The 20785-nt window shown below is 40.1% G+C and overlaps 1 protein-coding gene across 6 annotated transcripts in view; it reads left to right on the forward strand.

Annotated features, from left to right (window-relative positions):
* Positions 1 to 5935: 5935 nt before the first annotated feature.
* MYBPC1 (myosin binding protein C1) overlaps positions 5936 to 20785 on the forward strand; it is a 151657-nt gene continuing 136807 nt past the window's right edge. For all 6 annotated transcript variants that reach the window (XR_013773940.1, XM_079303317.1, XM_079303318.1 and 3 more), the window contains exon 1: positions 5936 to 6076. Coding sequence is in view for 5 of the 6 variants with exons in the window: in XM_079303317.1 (XP_079159443.1) it covers positions 6052 to 6076 (25 nt within the window). In the remaining variant the exon portion in view is untranslated. The remainder of the gene's footprint in view (positions 6077 to 20785) is intronic.

Raw genomic sequence — 20785 nt, forward strand, 5'->3', positions numbered from 1 at the left:
ACACCATATTCTGCTGTGCCAAACCATGTGCTCTTTGTAATCTGCTGAGGTAACTTCTCATGCTTAATGAAGTGGTCAAACCAGGGCCAATAAACCTCTGCTTGATACCCTGCACCAGGCATTCCCAATCAGACAGATTCCAATAAACTGGAGCATGTAAACCCAGCGTGGGTCTTGCTTACCTAGGTATAGCTCAGGTGAGGAGCTGCTCCCAGTTTCACCTGTGGAAGTAAGAACAAAAACCTGGACTACAAAGTCTCTCTCCTCTCCTGGCTGCATGGTTGTCTTTCAAATTTCCTCCTAAAAACAGAGTGCAATAAGCTCTGCCTCTCTTGAAGAGCAGTGGCAAAGTTCCCATCACTTTTCCTTTCTTATCAACCAACCCTCATCCTGACTTTTTCTGACTGATCCAGCCCAGCATTGACAGAAAGAAGCTGCTCTCCTCCCTCCTGCTGCTGTCCTCCTGCTGCCCTGACCTAGGGACCAGCTCCTGACTTTGGTGCCTGGGAGTGCTGGGATTTACTGTCAGAAAGGAAACACCCTGACTGCTACAGGACACCACGGGGCATGTGTTGCTTACACAGTAATGTCACCCTCTGGGTCATTGTAAGGCAGAAGGCAAAGCTGGCAAGTGGTGTTTATCTGTCAACGACATCTTGTACATGCCTTGAAGTGCCTCCAAGCCGACTGCCTTGGAAAAAAAATCCAGTGGAGGCTTTAGAGTTTAATCTTCCCTCGTCTTGCTAGATAGAGTAAGGCCCCATTTGTGGATGCTACATCATTATAGAAAGTATTTCTTAACAAAGGTCATGTCTCATTTACATGGAAGAAAAGTAGAGTGCATGATAGGGTAGGAGAGGTTTTTTTCCTGGCAGGTCTAGAGTGCAAGTGATTAAATTGAGCTGGCCAGGTGAATCCAGGTGTCTTTCATCAACACTAGCAAGTTCAGTGAAGATACCAGACAAAAAGGAATGCCTTCACAAATTAGATGGGGTCTTAAAAGGTAACAGATATCCTAAGAAACAAGATATTCTAAGGTATTCTTCCCTTGCAAAAACAGAAGTTCTGCATTTTTTGGTTGAACACTTTTAGCTTTTCACTTTTAGACAGCATGGTACAAATTGAAATAATGTTTTATTATTTTTTTATGGTAGAAAAGAAAAAAAATTATCAGCAGATATCAAATATCACTGATAGCAATAAATAAATTCACCAAAATCTATAATGTCATACCTATGATTTCAAAGAGCCCATGTGGCAAAGGCAGAATCAGAGCAAAAATTATCATCACTATGAAGCAATTCTGCTGCAGACATGGAGCGTTAAGGAAACTTAATTCTGACCATTCTTTTGCCTCGTGGGAGGGAATTTGGGACAGGGATGGGGCTTGGACTTTGTCAAACCTCATTCCAGTGCCCCTCTGGATAAATGTGTTCATGTGTTCCTCCTGATGGGAGGGGAGGCTCATCTGCTACTGTGTTTTGTCCTTCATCCTTCACTCTTAGGCTCTGTAAATCACTGTTTCCCAAAGGCCCCAAAGCTCTGGATATTAAGGCTAATGAAGAATTGTTTTCTGTTATATGAGACTTCAAAACTCTGGATTCTTTATTAAGAACAAGATGCTGTTTATTTTTTAATATGAACACGTATTAGTGAACTGAGAATCCTTTCCTGTTCTCATCTACACTGATCATTTTTGCCTGGCATTCTTATTTCAGTTGATCAGCTTTTCTCAATGTCAATAAAACTTTTAAATGGAAAAAAATTTAAATGGAGAATCCCAAGTTGAAAGGGATCCATAAGGATTGCAAGGTCCAACTCCCTGTTTCTCACAGAACTACCTAAAACTAAATCACATGTCTACCATTTGGTTAAATGCTCTGGTCTAAGATTTGCCTCTCAGGTCTTCTGGGAGCATTTGGATCCTTTGGCTCCGTGACAAGATGAAGATTTTTCTCTGGCAACAAGCAGACAGGGACTTAATGGAGACTGAAGCAAGTGAGAGAGTTCAGTCCTTGAAATAGCAGCAAATATGAAGTTATTGATGCAGATCTAGCAGCTGCAACTGCAAATACAGCTCTGGTGTTTGACCAAGGGAATTTATTAAAAACAGACAGGAGAGAGTGATTTAATTATCTGACGCCCTGATTAGCAGCCATTTGGAAACTGCTCAAGGAGCTGAAGAGAGTTAAAATAGGATAGTCATGCTTTGGAAAGAGACCACAGAAGATTAATTGAGGCAGGCATGGAAGGGAAAGGCTCAGAGAGTTTCACATGTTTGGCCCCTGAGGTGGTGGAGGAAGAAGGCTTATGGTGGTACACAGAAGCCACTCTGTGCTGAGGATAAATTTTGCTCAGGAGACATTCACTTTGTAATCAGGTAAAACACAAGGGCATGAGGCAATATGTGGAGGGAAAACAGTAAGACATGAAAAGGGACATTTCCACCCAGAGACATGAAGCAGCCTGTGCAAACATGGGTGCTTTAGCAATAGTGTGAGTTAATGAAAGGATGGCTGGGGCTGCCAGAGCCTTTAGGTGCACAAACCTGAGGCAATGGGCTAGAAACAAGGTGGAGCTTAGCTCTTTCCACCTCAGAATTTCTGTGAAGGCTTGGCTCAGTCATTTGGTAAATAGGGTTGTGGCTGAGTCCAGAGGTGTTCATGGCCCATGCACTTGCTCAGAAACCTCATGTTCAGGACAGAGGAGTTAGCTGCTTCCTCTTCTGGTTCAGCTCCTTCACAAGGTGGGTTGTGACCAAATCAGGTGAGTGGTTGTTATACATAGGAAAGCAGAGCAGGATGGCAGGAAAAACCAGTAAAAAATTTAAAATTCACAAAATGAAAAGAGAAATACATTTACTAACAGAGAATGTACAGGTTGTGTGGATGGATAATTGTTAAGCATGTTTAGCCATCTCTGTGATCAAAGAAGCATAAGCTTAGAAATGACCACCAGGCATTTCCTTTTGTTCAGTATTTTTATTTCTTTTTTTTTGGCAGTCTTAAAGCAACCTGGACAATTGGTTGGCCAAAATCAAATTATCTTTTCTATGCAATGATAAAGCATACTTGATGACTATCATGCAATCTTCCAATGTGGAAAAGAAGTGTAAGAATGGAAGTCCCAGTAGCACCAAAGTAATAATTGTTGCAGCACAAGCAAGATGGGGTCACAATTGTGACAGTATTAGTGCAGGGAGAAAAATAATTATTGTCTTAGATCAGAGTGTGAAATACCTGTAGGTGTTTGTGGCAAGAACTCAGCTGGGAATTGAACTGAAATAAATAAAATTTGGATTACTTTCTTATGAAATAAACTACCTTCCCTGTCACTGATAGGGCTAAGGTACACTGAGATATCACAGCCTAAATCTACCACAGCAGCACCTTCTATAATACCACTAAAAATTACATTATAGGAAACTTACAACACAGGAATGTTTTATCAAAGTGAATGTAAAGAAGACATGAAATGCAGTTAATTATGCAAGTATAATGTAAGGGTAGGAAAGAATGAAAGGACAAGCAAATTTTCAGATGGCTGCTGCTCTGCAGTTTCAATTTACTTCATGCAGTTGAGGAGTCTTTTGCTTGCACTCACAGCAGGCCCTTCAAAACAGAGACCTGTAGAAGCACAGATCTTTCAATTGACTACAAAGGGAAATATAGTACTTCATTATGCTTTTGGCTCACAACCAATCTTCCTCCCTTCCTGCCTACCAGAGGTTATAGCACCAATTTAATTTTTCTGTCTATGCCTATACCTGTAAATAATGCAGGGCTAAGGCATGATTTCAAGTGTTGTCCTGTGATTATAACCCTGGGTTAGGTGCTCCCTGATCCCACTTTGGGCCAGCCAGCATGCTCCCACCCACACCTAACCAATACTTTAGGCACATCCAAAAAATATTCCCTGTATAGATTTTGACTGCAGTCTCACAATTTAAGGATGGAGAGGAAGTTTTGCTGTGCAGTTGAGAAGACACTTTCACTTGGTCCAGAAAATATGGTCTCAGTACTGATTTATTAAGTAGCATAAAGGAAGACTTCTGTCTTCCTGAATATCCTTCTTCCTCTTGCTGTAAAGGAAGCCCTTTAAGGCTGTAAGGATAAGCACCTGCTACCAAGCCTTTCTCACTGTGAGACTGCAGTGGAGGTCCTCTCTAACCCATCAGCACTAGAGTGTGACCATAGTTTAATCCTGTTTGTATTAACAGGAATCTCCAGAGGCATAGTTCTCAGCACCTCTTGGCACATGATGGGTGGAATGCAAGGCAAAATATCTTTGCATCTTACAAAGGGCCATTGAGGAAACACCAGGCTGGAGAGCATCAGCAGCTGCTCCTCATCCCCCCTGGTTGCAGCCATCACAGAGGTTGGTGCCTGGATGCAGACAGAAGAAAAGGGAACAATAAAAGTGATCTCTGCCATGGTATTGGGGTTCAAGCACTGCTTCCCTACTGTCACCCACTCAGAGGGACAAAAACCCCAGTTACCTTCCTAGGGCAGTGCTCTTTCCTTTCAAAGGACAGGAATTATTTCAGTGATACAAGCAGCTTTACCACAATAGTGGTATGAAATAAAGGAGGAAGGTAGCTTTAATACTCCCTGTTTCAATTCCTGTAGGCAAAAGTCTTGCCTATCTCTGTATTTTACAGGCACATAAATTGGTCATAAATGATAAGCACCACAATGAGTAGATCAGAAAAAATTCAGATTATATTCTTTTAAAAAAGGAACAGAATTCCCATCCTTTATAAGATGTCTATAAAAAGGTTCAATAGCCAGGAAAAAAACAGATTGCAGAGGAAACCCTCATGCATTGGCTATAGAGTAATTAGGCACACTACTGCTATTGCATCTCCAAATCTTATTCAAAGATGTAAGATAGGTTTTGTGTGCATTCATACACTAAGCAGTCTTTCTAGTAGCCTAGTTCTTATTGATACCTGATTAAGGTTAGAACATGTGCTTCAATAGCATTAAACCTTTGAGGATCACTTCATCTAGTGTGTTAATTACTACACTGTTGTCTCAAAATTCTAAAAGAGCACAAGAAAGTGAATCCTAGTACCCTCTAACTCACTTTGTGAATCACTCTGACCTGCCTTTCTCTTGCCTATGTGTTTGTAGTTGAAGTGGGAGTCTAAGAGGAGGGCAACCCAGTGGCTTAGTTTAGTGGCTCTGTGCGTGTGTTACAGATAGGATTTCCATTCCTTCTGTCTGGTTTCCTGGCTTGGCAAAGGCAAGCAGTGTTGGATCTCCTGGATGAGTGGAGAAGAGAACATCTCCACTCTCAGCAGCAATCTCACTAGTTAATGAATTGCTCATGATGAAAGGAACATTACAGTCTCTACCAATGACAAAATGAAAGTGGCCACAGGGAAGGGACCCAAGAAACTGTACCATATGTAAACAGAAGGGAAATGAAGAGTATCCTCACTGCTGAAAACAGGAGCACAAGAATACTTTTCATTAATACTCTACTTCTCACTGTGTCTTTGTACACCATGTTCTCTAACAGGAAAAAAATGAAGTTACACTGCAGGCATGCTGCCTACTTGACACTTTTATGTTGAGGGAGGAGGCATAAATGTATACAGGCATTTCCTACAGATTTTGCAGGCAGGAAGGACTCTTTAATAGCATGGCAGTCACTTTTTCAGCCTCTGTCTGCATGTGCATACGTGTCTGCATGTTACAGAGAGGGACACAGAGAGCAGGCTGTGCGGCTGAATTTAGAAAGTTATAGATGTTCTCATCAGCCCCATGCAATGCAGCAGAGATTCCTTCCAAAAGCCAAGGGAGCAGAGGCTGCAGACAACAGATGTGAAGGGTTTCCCATAACTGTCAATTTTCAAAGTGTTTGCATTGAAAAGAGAGGAGGTGCTACTTTGATTGATATTTCAGCCGCAGTATATAAAGCAGAGGAATTCTTCTTACCCTCTGCTTGTCACACTGATCTCACACACTCTCCGCTGGACTTGGGGCTACTACTTGCTGCATCTGAAAGGCTGAAACCCTCTGGGAATAAAGAATCCTTGTAACAATGCCAGAACCCACCAAGAAAGATGGTAAGCATGACAGAACATTACCTGAGCATTTCTTAATTCTGGAGTTATGAGTATGCACACACGGGGAGCCCCTTTTAGCCCACCCTGCAGGTATCAGCCACAAACGGTACTAACAACAAGAGCCACGTAACATCCCTAAATCATTAGAGATTACTGATCTTTTTAGACTAAGAAATGATTTTCAGGCAGTGCTATAGCACAAACTCTTTTAGACAATAAACTATGATTTTGAATGGATATTGAGAAGCTATTTGATTGGGGAAAAGCTGTACTCATTTTTTTAAAGACTACAGGATTTCTGTTGTACAATTTGTGGTTTCTCTTTTCTAAGCTATCTATACTCTGGAAAAAAAGGGAAAATACATTTCTTACTATTTAAAAAGTTGGGACATTGATATGTTTTTAATGCAGTTTTCTAATAGTTATTGAATGGGAATGATATGCTTATGAAACAGTTTTACAGTTCTGATGGAAATATAATTTGTACATCTAAATGCAAAAGTGAAGAATGATAATTAATAATTATAAAAAAATTATTATAATAAATGATAACTCAAATAATAACTAGAATAATTCATTTTGCCACTTTACATAATTTATTATTTTATATTTCAAAAGGATAGTTACAGTCAGTCATATTGGCTCCTTCTGTGATGCTATTAAGTTCATAGCAAAGAAACTGAGTATGTAGTCTGCTACTGAGACACAGAACTGCCATTGGAGGCTGAGGAAAACAATAAAAAATATTCAGGATGTATTTCTAAATAATTTTTTAAAAGCTAATATTTATTTTTCTACCATTTTGAAAAATTAAGCTAAATAAGCTTCTTCCATTTGCATTATTTCTCTTTGTATTTTTCTTTCAAATCTGTATGTTTTGGTAAGAATTTTTGGTGATTATTTTTTGACATTGACTATATAAAGAGCTTTTGCAAAGCTATAATATGCAGACTGTATGTGCTTTTCAAATATTGGTGAATGAAAGCTATACACACAGCCTCCTGTACACATTCCCAAATGCAAAACTGAATTTAATCTTTTAAGGTAATCTTTAAGGTATGGAAAGTATAGAAGTCATTAATTAGCATTTATTTCCCATCATGAAAGATCTTCTAGGCTGATGTGTGTAGCTTGAAAAGGTGCATTTGATTTAACAGTAGCATTGACATTTAACAAGTTTACAAACACTTTAAAAAGTTTATTTTGAAATATTTTCTGGTTTTGTGGAAGGCAAGAGCAGAGCAACTGTCAGGAACTTTACTCATTTTCAGCACCTTCTTTGGCTGGGGTCACGAAAACTAAACTTTTTGCACGGCTGAGTCTCAAGCAAGCAGTGTTGACAGACCAATGTGATCACTTTACTTGCTGGCCCTCCTCAGTGCTCGAGGACAATGATAGATGAAGTATCCTTCTGAAAATAGCTGCACCAAGTGCACGTATTAATACAAGAGCCTAATCCTCCATATCAAACCTAGAGCCAAGCCCCTTCTAGAGTGTCTTATTTGTAATTCAAATTATTTACACATGTATTAAGTGTCCTTTTTATTTGATCTGTTATTTGACTGGGTATTATACACTTTAATCAGAATGCATTCTGTGGCTGTCAGCTCAAAAAAAAACCCAACCCTAAAATATTTATGCACTTTCAAAAGATATGTGCTTTGAAGAAAATTAGTTTGGAGGCTCATGTTTCTTATTCTGTTTAAAATTAGATGGTTTCAAAGATGTTCTTACAATGCAGTGATTACCAATGCAGCTCCATGTTTGTGTTACAAAACAAGTTTAGCAGCTCTGGACATTATATTGACAGTGGAGCAGATGTGATTTATGATGTTTAGGGCCGAAAAATTATTGAAGCATTCTGCCTTAATAGAATTCATAAGCAGTAGTGAGCTCTGGAGAAGTGATGTGACTGAGTTGTGCACTGGCTGTTCCTTATTGCACCCAGGAGTAGCAGGTTTATATTATTATATTAGCTGCTTCCTAAAGATTTTTGTGCTGATAAAGAACTTCCCTGAGCTGTTGACAGTACTTGTATTGTAAGTGTGAGTACTTGCTGTCTTAGTGGCAGGAGAATTTGGTACCAATAATAACACAGTACTGCTACTCATACAAGATCTACTTGCACCAGGTCTAAGAATTCAGAACCTCACATACTCATCAAATGCCTGTTCTCAAGGTAATTTCCAAGGCATCAAGGGTTGAAGAAAATTAATCAATGAAGGTCTGGGACTGACTAATTAAGGAAATTACCACTGGAAGGAATGTCTAAGAAATCTTTGGTGAGCTGTTGAAGGACTACAACAGAAAACAGAGGGGAAAATAAAAGAGGCTTAGGGTTTCTGCATCCACAGGCACCAAAGCACAGTTCTGACATTTCCAATAGAAGCAACCTACTTGAATTATCCCATACTCCTCAATTGCATGGGTCTTGCAAATTAAAAACAGTGCACACAAGCAAGTAGTTGAGAAATTAGAAACTGGCTAGCACGTGAATGATTAGAAAAATCTCAGATATGTGGGTTTTTATCATGATAGTCCTTGAAGTACATAGCTTATTTTTCCAGAGATAGTGCTGTAACAAGCTCCCTTCATTTTTTTTCAGGCCAAGTTCTCTTTGAGCTATTTTAAGATTATTAGATTAACAAAGTGAGAAAATTCCTGACTTGGTGACAGTGTGGCCTCACAAAGTGCTCTTAACAAATAGGATCACCAAATTAAACACACCACTCAGCTTAGAGAAGGTTGCTGGAGAGCTTCAGCCTGATGGAATTTGTCACTGTAGAAACAGGCTTCCATGACTAATTATTTAAGGCCTTTATGGTACTCCTAAAAAGTTGAGTCCTGCATATAAGATCAGCTGTAGCTTCTTTGTAGTAGATGGTCATGGTGTTGTACTACAGTTTTGTCTTACCTGGCTCAAAAATATATGTGCAAGGTGAATTTTAAATCAATGGGTTAAGTGATCCCAGTGGATGACTGGGGTGGGACTGAGTAGCCAAAGATCCTAACAAGTGCATTTAAATTTAACAGCCTTTAGCTTTCCTGGTGACTAATAAAATAACCTTCCCTCATATAATTACTTCCTGCAATTTATTGCAATCACTCAGTCAATCTTTCCTCTCCCCCCTTTCCTTTAACCAATACTCATAATAAGAGCAGCTCATTAATTAGGTGCCCTCTTAAGCTGTCACAGGCCATGGCATTTGGACACGCTTCTGTAAAAGTGCCAAGTCTCTCAAGAGCAACCTTTTCAAACTATTTGTGGGCATCATCCCACAGGGACAGGTGCAAGTCTGTCCCCAGTAGGCAGCTCTGTAAATTTGCCTTATTTATTCTCCCCAATCTAGGAAATAATGCATGGCCATGAGTTAAGAGACCATTCCAAATTTTGAGCCAAAGCATTTATTGACTGTCTGCCAACTTCATTTTCTAAGTGTTTGCAAGCTCTGCTTCAATGATGCTGCCTGGAGCATCCACATTTTGGCAAGGAATCAAAATTAAAATCAGTGTTTCTACTTAAAACAGAGTTTCAGAAAAATTTTATTCAATCTACAAATAGCATAGATGTAAAAAGTTGTGAAGAAAACTACTTGCATATACTGTCTGTTAGAAGAACAATCTGTAAAACATGAAGAAATTTGTGCAAGGAGGCAAACAAACATAAATACCAGTGCAGACTGCTTTGGAGATGTGTCAACACTGCTCTCCACTAAGACACCCAGTGGAAACAGCCTTTACTTCAATTTGCTTTTAAACATTATCAGTTATGTTTCATTGTGAGGTTTTTTTAATCATTATACTTGCATTAAATTTACAATATTCCAAACAATACAACTGTGTTGTGTATCAAATAACAATCACTATCAAAAAAGTCACTTAGTCATATAAATCATATAAGTAGACATGTAGAACAGCATGCTGGTGGGAAAATAATCTAAGCATGAAGGTTGGTTAGGAGGTAATTAAAATCAGATTTCTTTTAATAACATATTTTATTGATTCAAGGTTAGACAATTTTTCCTAGGCAAAAAAGAAGCTGAATGGGAATTCTGCTTCACTATACAGAATTAGCTTGTGTCAAAATTTAAACTGCTGATGTAAAGTTTTCCTGGAAATTCAAGATCCCAGCATGTGAAAATTTTTTAGCATTGTTTGGTGCTTGCCATGCAGAAGACTGGACCTGTATAGTCATTTTATATGGCACCACACTAGGTAGCACAGCTGCTCTCTCCTTGCTGCACAGTGGTGGAAAAGAAAAGCATACAGACATCCATCTTCTGCCACCACCATTGCCCCTCTGCAGCACTGACTGTAGAATGCACTCCCATTATTTTTAACTCCCTTCTCAGTCTCAGAGCCAAACCACACTCAAAGTCAGGCCCAAATGCACCATTTGCAAAGCTCCGTATTCAAATCGCAGGTAAATGCGTTTTGGTGGATGACGAAAGAGTGAAACCCTAACCCCTTATCTTATTTTCCCTCTCAATTCTTTAGAAAGCTTCTCTTCATCACCTCCAGCTAATAAATTGTGAGCCCTCCCGAATGGAAAGCAAACTGACGCCTCCCTGCTGCAATCAGATCCCGCAGGGTGGGCTGCGCTCCGTCCTGCCCCACGGAGCAGCTCCTCCTGCACGGCTTGAGTGGCACACCGGGAGCTGAACTGTTCTTAGATTGCCTTTGCCCTCCCAATGCACATTCTGTGTGTGGCTCCCACACTTCCTTCTGAGATACCAGAGCATCTCAGATTTATTCTTTGACCTCCCGCCTCCACCGTTGCTAAGTTTCTGACAACTTTTTCAATCAAATTAATTTGACTGAAAGTTCACCATGATTTATCTTTGGCCTATTATGTTTGGTTTATTATGGTATAAATCGAAGGCACTGTTTTATTTTTCTTATACAATGCATTGACTTTATTTTAATACTGCTGAAAGAGGATAGGGCAAGATTGATCTGGCTTACTTGATGCTGCTCTTACTTGAGTTGTAAAGCTTGTGTGAAAAACAGCACATCTGTGCACAAGAATAAAGTATTTAATATTGTCACACTGAAATGAAAAGCTCATTGAGTTTAGGAGGACAGCAGGGAACAGCCTTTCAGTGGACAAGAGAGCGCTTTGTACTTGGCAAAACTGAATTTAGCAAACGCTGTCTTTGTGCCTCCCTATACTGCACCTGTTGGGAAGATAAATAAAGGCCTACCCAGTTCTTTCCCCTCATACCTCCTAAATATATCACTTTAAGAGAGCTCTAAAAAAGCCAACCATGCTGCAGTACTCCTCTGTTCCATGAAAAACTGAATGACTTTTTCATAATAATTTCAGGGGACTACCAAACAAAGTGGTTGCATAACCAAACAATAGCAGAGAGATCTGGGGGGACTTCAGTTATGAAAATATTTGTAGCTGCCTAACACATCAACAGTCTTTGGAAAATAAGTCATGGAGTGGATTTCATGCTTCATCAGGGGACATCCAGAGTGTTCCTTAAAGGGGAAGAGCAAATCAAGTTTGAAAATAAATTACCTGGAGAAATTTCCCTTGGGATAGGGATGAATACTAGACTCATCATTCATGGGAATGCAGAGATTCCAGTAAAGTAGAGGTCCTAATTTAATAATTGCTCTAGAATGAAAAAGAAAAAAAAAATTAAAAAAAGATTGTTCTTATTTAGACATTAATATGACTTTGTCCTGAATATAAAAATCTGGAAAATGAAGGAAAAGAGAAGTGGATAGGATTGTTAACTTCAGCTGTAATTAGAGTTTTCTCAGTCCCACTGCAAGCAGTTTATCCCTTGAGTTTGAGGAACTGTGTGACTGAGAAACAGCCTCTTCTTGTCCCAGCCAGCCACTCTCTCTGCTCTCAGCCACAAATGAAGTGCTGTTTCTGAAGACTTCAAACAAAGGTTTCTCTTTTTCACTGCTGTTAGAGAATCTATAGTCAAAGCTATTTTTCCATCTTTCCATCATCTTTCATTTTATGACATCAGGGGGTTTTGCTCTTTGCTTTGAGGAGTTATCGGTGTTTTAAGTGTTAGGGATGAGAGGAGTTGCCTGAGATGAATGCCCATGTTAGTCCATTGAAAATGCTGGTAACTTTGCAACCCTACAAAGATCCTGATGGTCTTTACACGGTCCCAGAAGCTCTCTGGGTTGGGAACCAGATACCCAACTGGACGTGGGTGCCAGTGAACTCGGTGTTCCCGCTCCCGGCCGCGTCAGCCGCTCGCTGAAGTCAGAGGTGCCCAGTCTGCTGCCTCTCAGCTGACCAGCCAGCAGGTGCCTCAACACAGGTGATTCCTGCCACATAAGATGCCCTGAGATACACAGAATACCCATCTTGGGCTGGCAGATATGACTCAGGACCTGGGGGAGGACTGCAGCACCATGGAATAGCAGCTAGAAAATAGATGGCCACCCTACAGGGTCTGAGTGTCCTTGATCACCTGTGTGTATGAAAATTGAGCCAAAAGCAGCTTTTTCTCAGTGAATAAAAATCTAATTCCACTGGTTATAATGGTAGCTTGGGCTCCCAGCTCACATCATAGTGCCTCCCTTTTTCTGAGCACCATAACAATAAGAGTGCAGGGCTACTCTACACTGTTCAATTGCTGTTTGAGGGTTTCCTGCAGTGGGTAGTTTTGTAAGACAAGGAGAGAGTTATGTTCCATTATTATTTGCATGTGATACTCAGATGCTTTTCCCCATAAATAAGGGTGTACATTAGGCTCAGATGACCTTGAGCAGAGAAGAGTGCACCCTCCTGTACTCTATAATCTGCTTCCTACATTGATAAAAATAAAATAATACCAATGAAAAGAGATTCCACTGCTATTCTTTTGTTATTTTTGAGAATTCAATGTTTTTACTTGTTTTATTTTTATAAGAAGGCATTGACATATTTTATTTCATAGCTGAGTGTTTTAATCAACTCAGAATTAAATTTTTGTTTTCCTTCAATGAGAGGAAACAGAAACTTGCATTACTGTTCAAATCAATAGTAATTAATCTTCATCCTTTTTATACATATTTACTTTCACTTCCTGCAGCAGCTTCATGCTGTTAGATTAATCACTGGTTACATCAGTGATATTTGTACCTGTAGGCAAAAAAAAGCAATTTTTGTGTTAAATAATGCAGAGTTTCTGAATATTCTACAAAGTGTTCAACAAGACACATGTAGGTTAGGAAACTCCAAGAATTCCCATTTCTGGAACTTAATGTAATTTTTTTGATGTGGTCTTAGCACCTAGAGCTCACTGAACTGGCAGATGTTCATCCAAGATGAAGCAGATTAGAGAAGAGAGTGAATTAAAGTAAAAATCCAGTTTTGTGTCCAACAGGATGTGATGTCCTAGGAAGCCATTCTAGCTTTGGTGAAAGTTTCAGTTAATCTTCACCACTTCCTGGGATGCTGGATGGGACAGAAAGTTACTCTGCATTCAAGAAGTCTGAAGATAAATTTCTGCTCAGATCCTAAAATATGCAACCTACACTGAAGGGAGTGGTTTCTCTCTGACTTCCCTCATCCATTACCTGTGCCTGTATTGCTACCAGCACCTCCAAAGAGGAGTCAGTGGGACCTCGACTAAGGTGGTAGGGGGGATGCTTTACACCCACATGGGTTAGAACAGCCTCTTCTGAAGACCAACCACACCCACACCCTCTATGCTGGTTGGCCAAGTGTATATTTATGTGTATTTCAGTTCCAAGTGACAAAATAACCTGTGGTCTCTGCTGCAGTTAGCCATGGTGGTGTTAAATGTCATAATACTGAGATATTGCATGCCTTGCTTTCTCTTAGAACTAGGTGAAGGTTAATTCAGGACATTAGACCTCCTGGAGTAATGTTGAAGGGCTGCTGAACAGAAAGCCAAATATGACAGGGTTTCAGAAAAGTTCAAAAATTTTTAAAAATCCACCATCTTAAAAATTGCTTAATGGAGTGAAGTTTACCACAGCATAAGGGAAAGTCTGTCACAAATGCAATAATTTGTAAGTTGGTCAGTGTATGTATTTTTTCTGTCAGATGGTGGGAGCATGGTTGGGTGACTCATTTCAGAGTTTAGAGCCCCTCTCCCTGCTCCCAAAAGTGAGCAAACTATGCAGCAAGAAGGGAGTCCTGCTGTATCTTGCAGCAATGATCAAGATAGTCACTGCTCTCCCTTCCCTGAAGATTAGGAAGTAGTTCTTACATAATTTGCTCTCCCATTTTGCTACTAATTGAAAATAGCATGTGATCTACCTCCTAGGGCAGTTGTCCTTATATGTGATGGCTCCAGCAAGTTATTCTGATCAGGTGATTGCTACGAAAAGTTCTGTTCTAATTTAATTCTCTGTAGGATCAAATGGTAGTTTTAGGAAGCATCTGAAAGCATTGTTCAGTAGTAGCATGATGCTTCCTGGGACGGATCTGTATTAAAATACACTCATCCTGTCTTTACAGGCCCAGAATAACTTCCTAAATTTGGTCATATATGCCAAGAGTAGGTTGCAGTCAACCACAGACAGAAATAAAGATTCTCTTTCCCTACAGATTTCTGGTTATAAATCTTAGCTCTGTGTATTAATTGCAAGAGATATTTCCTCTCTGTACTGAACAGACAGGATGGAACATGACAGGCAGTGATGGAGCAAAAGCAACTCACAGAACAGCACAATTACTTTTTTCTCAAAGAGGAGTAATGCTTTGCTCAGCCAGCCTTCAAATCTGGTCCAAAAGCCTATTCCAGACTTTACCTTCTCTCAAAGCCCTGAAGCTGTGACAAAATTACTGAATACAAATGTAGTTAAAACTGAAAGGGACTCCAAATAAAAAGTTTACTGGCTCAGCTTGTGAGAGAGGTATTACTCCTTGATACTCACCTACTCCAGAGTGCTAGTGGACTAGAAAGAGCAGCAAAACAACTGCTGAACAGCTGTTGAATTCCAACTTTCAGGTATTTTTGTGTTTATTTTTATAGCCCTCTGCCACGAGATCTTTTCTGTGGAAAAGAAATGCACTAATTATGACCCCTAGAATCAGTTCAAACTTTTCTAGAAGGAGGAAAAACTTCTCTAATCAGTCTGAGATGATTCAGTGCGTGATAGGACCTTTCACTGTTTTCTGAACTGAAATATCTCAAACCATTTGCACACCTCAGTTTACACAGCATTGCATTTCCATCCTTTTTTAACAGTCTTCTTCATTTCCACTGCCACTAAATCATTGTTCCTGTAAAAATTATAGAAAACACTCCTGGTGGTGTGGAGAATATCTGTGGCTTGAGGTATCTAGGAATAACCACATGAGAAATGCCATGCAGATGGAGTAATTTATAGACTAATAGCTTCTGGGTATCATCCTGTGACACTCATGTAGATGGAAATATACATACACACACTGTAGCACATTTGGTATATTTTTTTTAAATAAGAACATAGTATCTAGGTCAAAAACCTTATTTTAGACCCAAAGAAGGGTGTAATTCCAATGGAGACTGTGGCAGCCACTCCCCCACAGATGCAGACTCCAGTGAAGGCACAGAGGGTCAGATGCCTGATGACATTTTTTCCATGGCATTCCCTCCAGCCTTACTAATCTTTCATCTAAGCTTTCCTTAGCCCTATTTTTAAAGGGGAAATCTGACCTCTGTCCTGTGCCCCTTTTTCTTTGCCCTTGTTTTGCATTTCCATGTTTTGCAACGAAGTTTTCTCTTTTACCAGCTTTTTTAGCTGGAGACAAACCATATGCCCCAAGCTGTGAGTGTAATTCACAACAGCATCTTAAATGCATTTTGCTGACAGGCTTTGCAAGAGCTTTCTCTCCTAGATATCACTTACTGATTTACTGATGCAAACCCCCACAGCTTGTCTGCAAACATCCTGCTGTGTGCAAACATCCCCAAAAGGCAGAGATAAGTGTTTAGGTTTTAAGTAAAGGCATACAGTTCTCAGTTATCTCCATTGATGCAGGATGAGATTGAGAGGTAGAAAACATTAACATTGATGTAGAAACATCGAGGGATGTTTGTAATTTCATATGTGAGCACCCAAAAAGACACATACATGATTTCATCTAGGTCTCCTAAATTTCCAACCACAGAAAGAGTCCTTTCTTTCCACGAGAAAATACTACTGAAGGTTTCTTGGCACAATGCTGAAGCCCTGGGATCTAAGCAAAAAATAAGTATTTACATACAAACAAGCTTACCAAAACAGAGAGGTCCTCAAGTCAGTACATAAAAATCCCAATATCTGAGTTTTAGGTCAATTTCTGATTCTTTTAGCATTTATTACCAGCAATACCCCAACTCTGATACAAAGCTGTCCTGTATTGCCAGTTTGGGCTTTCTAATTTTTTTAAAATTCTTTTCCAAGCTTTATTACAAATTCACTTTGCTTGGCATATACTGGGACATTGAAACTCACAAAAAGTAGAAGCCACTGAGTTTTGTAGTTTCAAGTTTGAGTTACCCTTAGCAAACTAAAAAGTGGGTGCTACTACCCTCTTTTTCATCTTGAGTGAGGTGTTTTCCACAAGTGTGGTGACTGGAAATCAGTATTGGGTGGAAGATTCAGGGTGAAACAAGTAATGGATTATTAGTGATTAACTACTTGGACCAGTCCCTAATCACGTAGGCGCCTGAGAGCCCTGAGCCTGGGCTCCAATTACACTCCCATTCTGTAAGACTGCCTCTCAACAGGAGGCTGAGGGTTGATGTGCAGATGATAGGGGAGTGCTCTTATCTGAAGGAAGTCTGAGAAGAGTCTTCCTTCTTGAAAAGATCACAGAGTATCAGATTATCTGTCACCCACTGTCAAATCGAGTTTAGCAAATGTTTTTCTTATTTGGTATTTGGATAGGGTCCTGACAATGTTTAGACCCAGTTGTAGCATATATTACTCTGACAAAGAGCTGATAACAAGCTGATAGATTCAGTCCTTGGCAAATACCAACATGTGAATATCTAGTTTTGCCCTGAACATCAAAGAAAAGTCTGTGATCAAAAATCATGGAATGGGATTTCATTTTAACTCACTGAAACGTTTTGATCTGAATTTTAGTAAAAATGAAACACATCAACATATCTCAAATGTTTCCTTGTAAATGACTGAAAGAAGGTAGATTGCATGAATTCATGCCATCATGGCTTTATGCTGATGCCACCATTTCCCCCAAGGGTCAATCTCCCTGTGTGGAATGGTTTCCCACTGTCTGCACATGGCTCTCAGGACCACTCTGAGTGCACTGAACAACAGGAGACAGTCAAGTGGAACTTCCTACACCTATGAAGAGTACCAGGTCCATGATGTGATTTCCATAACACAATGCAGCCAATGATTTTCTTAATTTACAGTGAAATATTTCAGGAGAGCTCAGCAAAACAACAGTGCTGTGTTTTGGGTTGAGTAAGACTAAAGACATTTTTCCAAATTGGTAAAATGTTTCCTGAGCTGATTAGGAAATTATCTGGCAATCTGGAAGGAAGTTCATTACTGGTTCAGTACCCATCTCTTGAAATAAAATGACCTTTCAGTTTTATTGCTGACTGTTATCCTATAATTAGAAGTGCAACTGCCATCGAAAATGTATTGTTAAATTTGAAGAATAGATTACTTTCATTTCTGAGCAGCACTTCTGTGGTTTATAAAGTTTTTTATCCAATGACCTTGTCTACTTTACCACATTTTGAAGCTTTCAGAAAGGATGTTAGCATTAGTCACTATTTCTGTCTCTGGTATCACACTATGGTGTGTCTTTTGCTTTCAATTTCCCCTTGGGAATGTCTTGAGATAAATGAAAATTTTTTCTTCTAGAGAAAAATTATGAATTAATTATTGCAAAGACAGATAGGAAAGTGAGAATAAAGCCTAGGTACTGTCATGCTTTTAAAGTGGGATCAGACTATTCCGATGAGTGGAGTAATTGATTTTGGTACACACATATGAAAGTTGAATTAGTTATGGGTTATTTAAAAGAAGAATTTCTGGTGGCTGTAGTAGGAATGAAAAGAAAGCAACGTGAACTATGCCAATCTCCTGCATTTTCTGTTCACTCCCGAGCATCTGAGCTGTGGCCGGGCTGCCCCACGTCCCTGCAGATCTCGAGGGCTGGGTGTGCCCGGGAGGCGGATCCCGGTTATCCCGGGGCACGGAGGGCTGGGTGTGCCCTGGAGGCGGATCCCGGTTATCCCGGGGCAGGGAGGGCTGGGTGTGCCCTGGAGGCGGATCCCGGTTATCCCGGGGGCACGGGGGGCTGGGTGTGCCCGGGAGGCGGATCCCGAGGGCAGGGGGAGCTGGGTGTGCCCTGGAGGCGGATCCCGGTTATCCCAGGGGCACGGGGGGCAGGATGTACCCTCGAGGCGGATCCCGGTTATCCCGGGGGCACGGGGGGCAGGATGTACCCTCGAGGCGGATCCCGGTTATCCCGGGGCAGGAGCGGGTCCAGCCCCGGGCGCGGCCCCGGGTGCGGGCGGGACTCGCTCCGCAGAGCCGAGCGCGGCGCTTTAAACACAAAAAGCGCAGGAAATGTTCCCAGCTGGGTGGAGAGCGGGGCAGAGCCCCCACTCCAGCCCCCAGGAGCCTGTCCCGAAGGGAGCCAGGGCTCCCAGGTGCGGCGCTGCAGGAGCAAATCTGTGAGCAAATCAAGCCCAGCGCGCCGGGGTGTCTGGACTGCTTTATTTTTGTTGGCTTTACAACACAAAAATAGGAGTGCTGCTTCTGTCACTTAGACACGAGCACCCAGATCGTTGGCAATATTCCCACAGCCAGTTTTTTCCTTTCTGTTTAACCAGAGCCAGAATCGTGTAGTGCATCGTGTGAATCAGCTTTAAAGAATGGCTCAGGTGACTGAGAACAGGTGAGGAAAGTGGAATTTCAGGAGCTGTGAATCATTTCACACTCACATTAAGTTGGTGGTACAGAAACTGAGATGGTGCCATAATAGAGGATAATTTGAGGCTCTCTATTGTTTGTAGAAAGAAGCTGATTCTGTTTTCACTATGCATGTTTTAGGAGGAAAATGCGCACCAAGAACTTTTTTCAGCAACACTCGTTATTGCATGTACCTCGTTGTGTAACAAGTTCTGCAGTGGCATTTCAAAACAGAATATCTTTATTATTGAATGTGGAAATAAAATTTAATACATCAAGATGTAGAATAAAAGATAAATCAATATCACCATGAATACTCCCAGGCTCTGCAAGTACAGTTGTGCTGACAAAGCCTTCTCATGAAGATGTAGTAATGACAGTAAACTGAATTACCTCACACTGGTAAACACTGTCACACATTTCAGCAAAACCCTTTTGTCTGATGAGTGGTTAACAAGCAGAATTTTATCTACAAGTTTTTGCAGGCTTGATAGCATCGCAAAATCTTAGTCCTGGAAGTTAAAAAACCCCACAAGTTAAGATTTTTGGTTTGGTATGGTTTTAATAATGAAATAAATTATAAAACTGCAATTGCAAAAAAAATCAGTGAAGAAAAGATTCATTAAAATATTCAACAACATTTGGTACTCAAATTGTGGTCCACTGCCAGTCTGTGAAGTGTGAGATGCCAGCATAGATACTAATTTTTTTTTTGTAAGCTGTGCAAGTGCTCAGGAACTAACTTTTATGGATTTTCTTTGATATAAAGTAAGAGAAGAAAGATATGGAAATAGAATGGAATTCAATTACCCCATCCTGGTGCCTTGTGGACTGAATAGGCTAAAAATTACTTTAAAATTGCATTAATTCCACAGAATTCCCTATTACCAGACTTTTGTTCCAATTTTTTCATTCAGTTTTTCAGCCCTCAAATCAGGGAACATTCTTACACTTAGCATGTGACAGTTTGACTCTGGTGGCCCATAAAATCTTTTATAATGGAAATCATTTAGATTAGTCCTGAAACAGGACTACTCTCAGTGAGATTATATGCTGGGACTAGTTTTTTTTAATTATTTTAATCATATGCCAAACTACTTTTTTAAGCAAACTGTTCATTTAATTTCTTCAGTCCTTGTCTAAATGTGCATCACTGGACTGTGACACTTTCATCTGTTGGAACATAAAATAACTTCATCTTCAGTGAACATGCTGATTTGATCACTTTATTACAATAAGAGGGGGTATTTAACATAAGGTTGCTGTTTTCACCTTTAAGCACTGTCACAAATCAAACCCAGTGCTTTATCTGTCCAATCCATCACTACAAGTGCAAACAGAAACTAGAAATACATTATAAAAGTATCAGTTTGGCTCGATCACACTGCTGGCCACAATAATAGCCACTTTGTCTGCCAACAGAGCATCAATAAGCCACCAGAGCTTATTTACTTCAGTCCTTTAGAACAAATTAGCTTTCAGGATTTAGGACCCATGCCTGTTTGGAACAGTTTCTCTAGGTATGTTTTAAAACAACATAGAAAATGTCCATGGACATTCATTAGAAAAGGTAATGATTTCAGCTGGTATTGTAGTTTCTCACTTCTGATCAGATTGGGAATTGTCTGCAGAAGTTGCACACAAATCTGATTATTTCTCAGCAGAGAACAGGCTCATGAGTCACCAGGCAGACCCTGTGTGCATGACTGTGCTCAGATTTTGCAGAATGACAAGCATTCCTCTTTTTTTTTAAAAAAAAAAAAAAATAGTAAAAATTGTATTTACTTCAATGTAAGTCCAATTGAATGCACTTTTATTAATTATAAATTACTTTAAACCAAGCCCTCTGTT

This window comes from Erithacus rubecula (genome assembly GCF_903797595.1).
Source record: "Erithacus rubecula genome assembly, chromosome: 4".
Lineage (NCBI taxonomy): Eukaryota > Metazoa > Chordata > Aves > Passeriformes > Muscicapidae > Erithacus > Erithacus rubecula.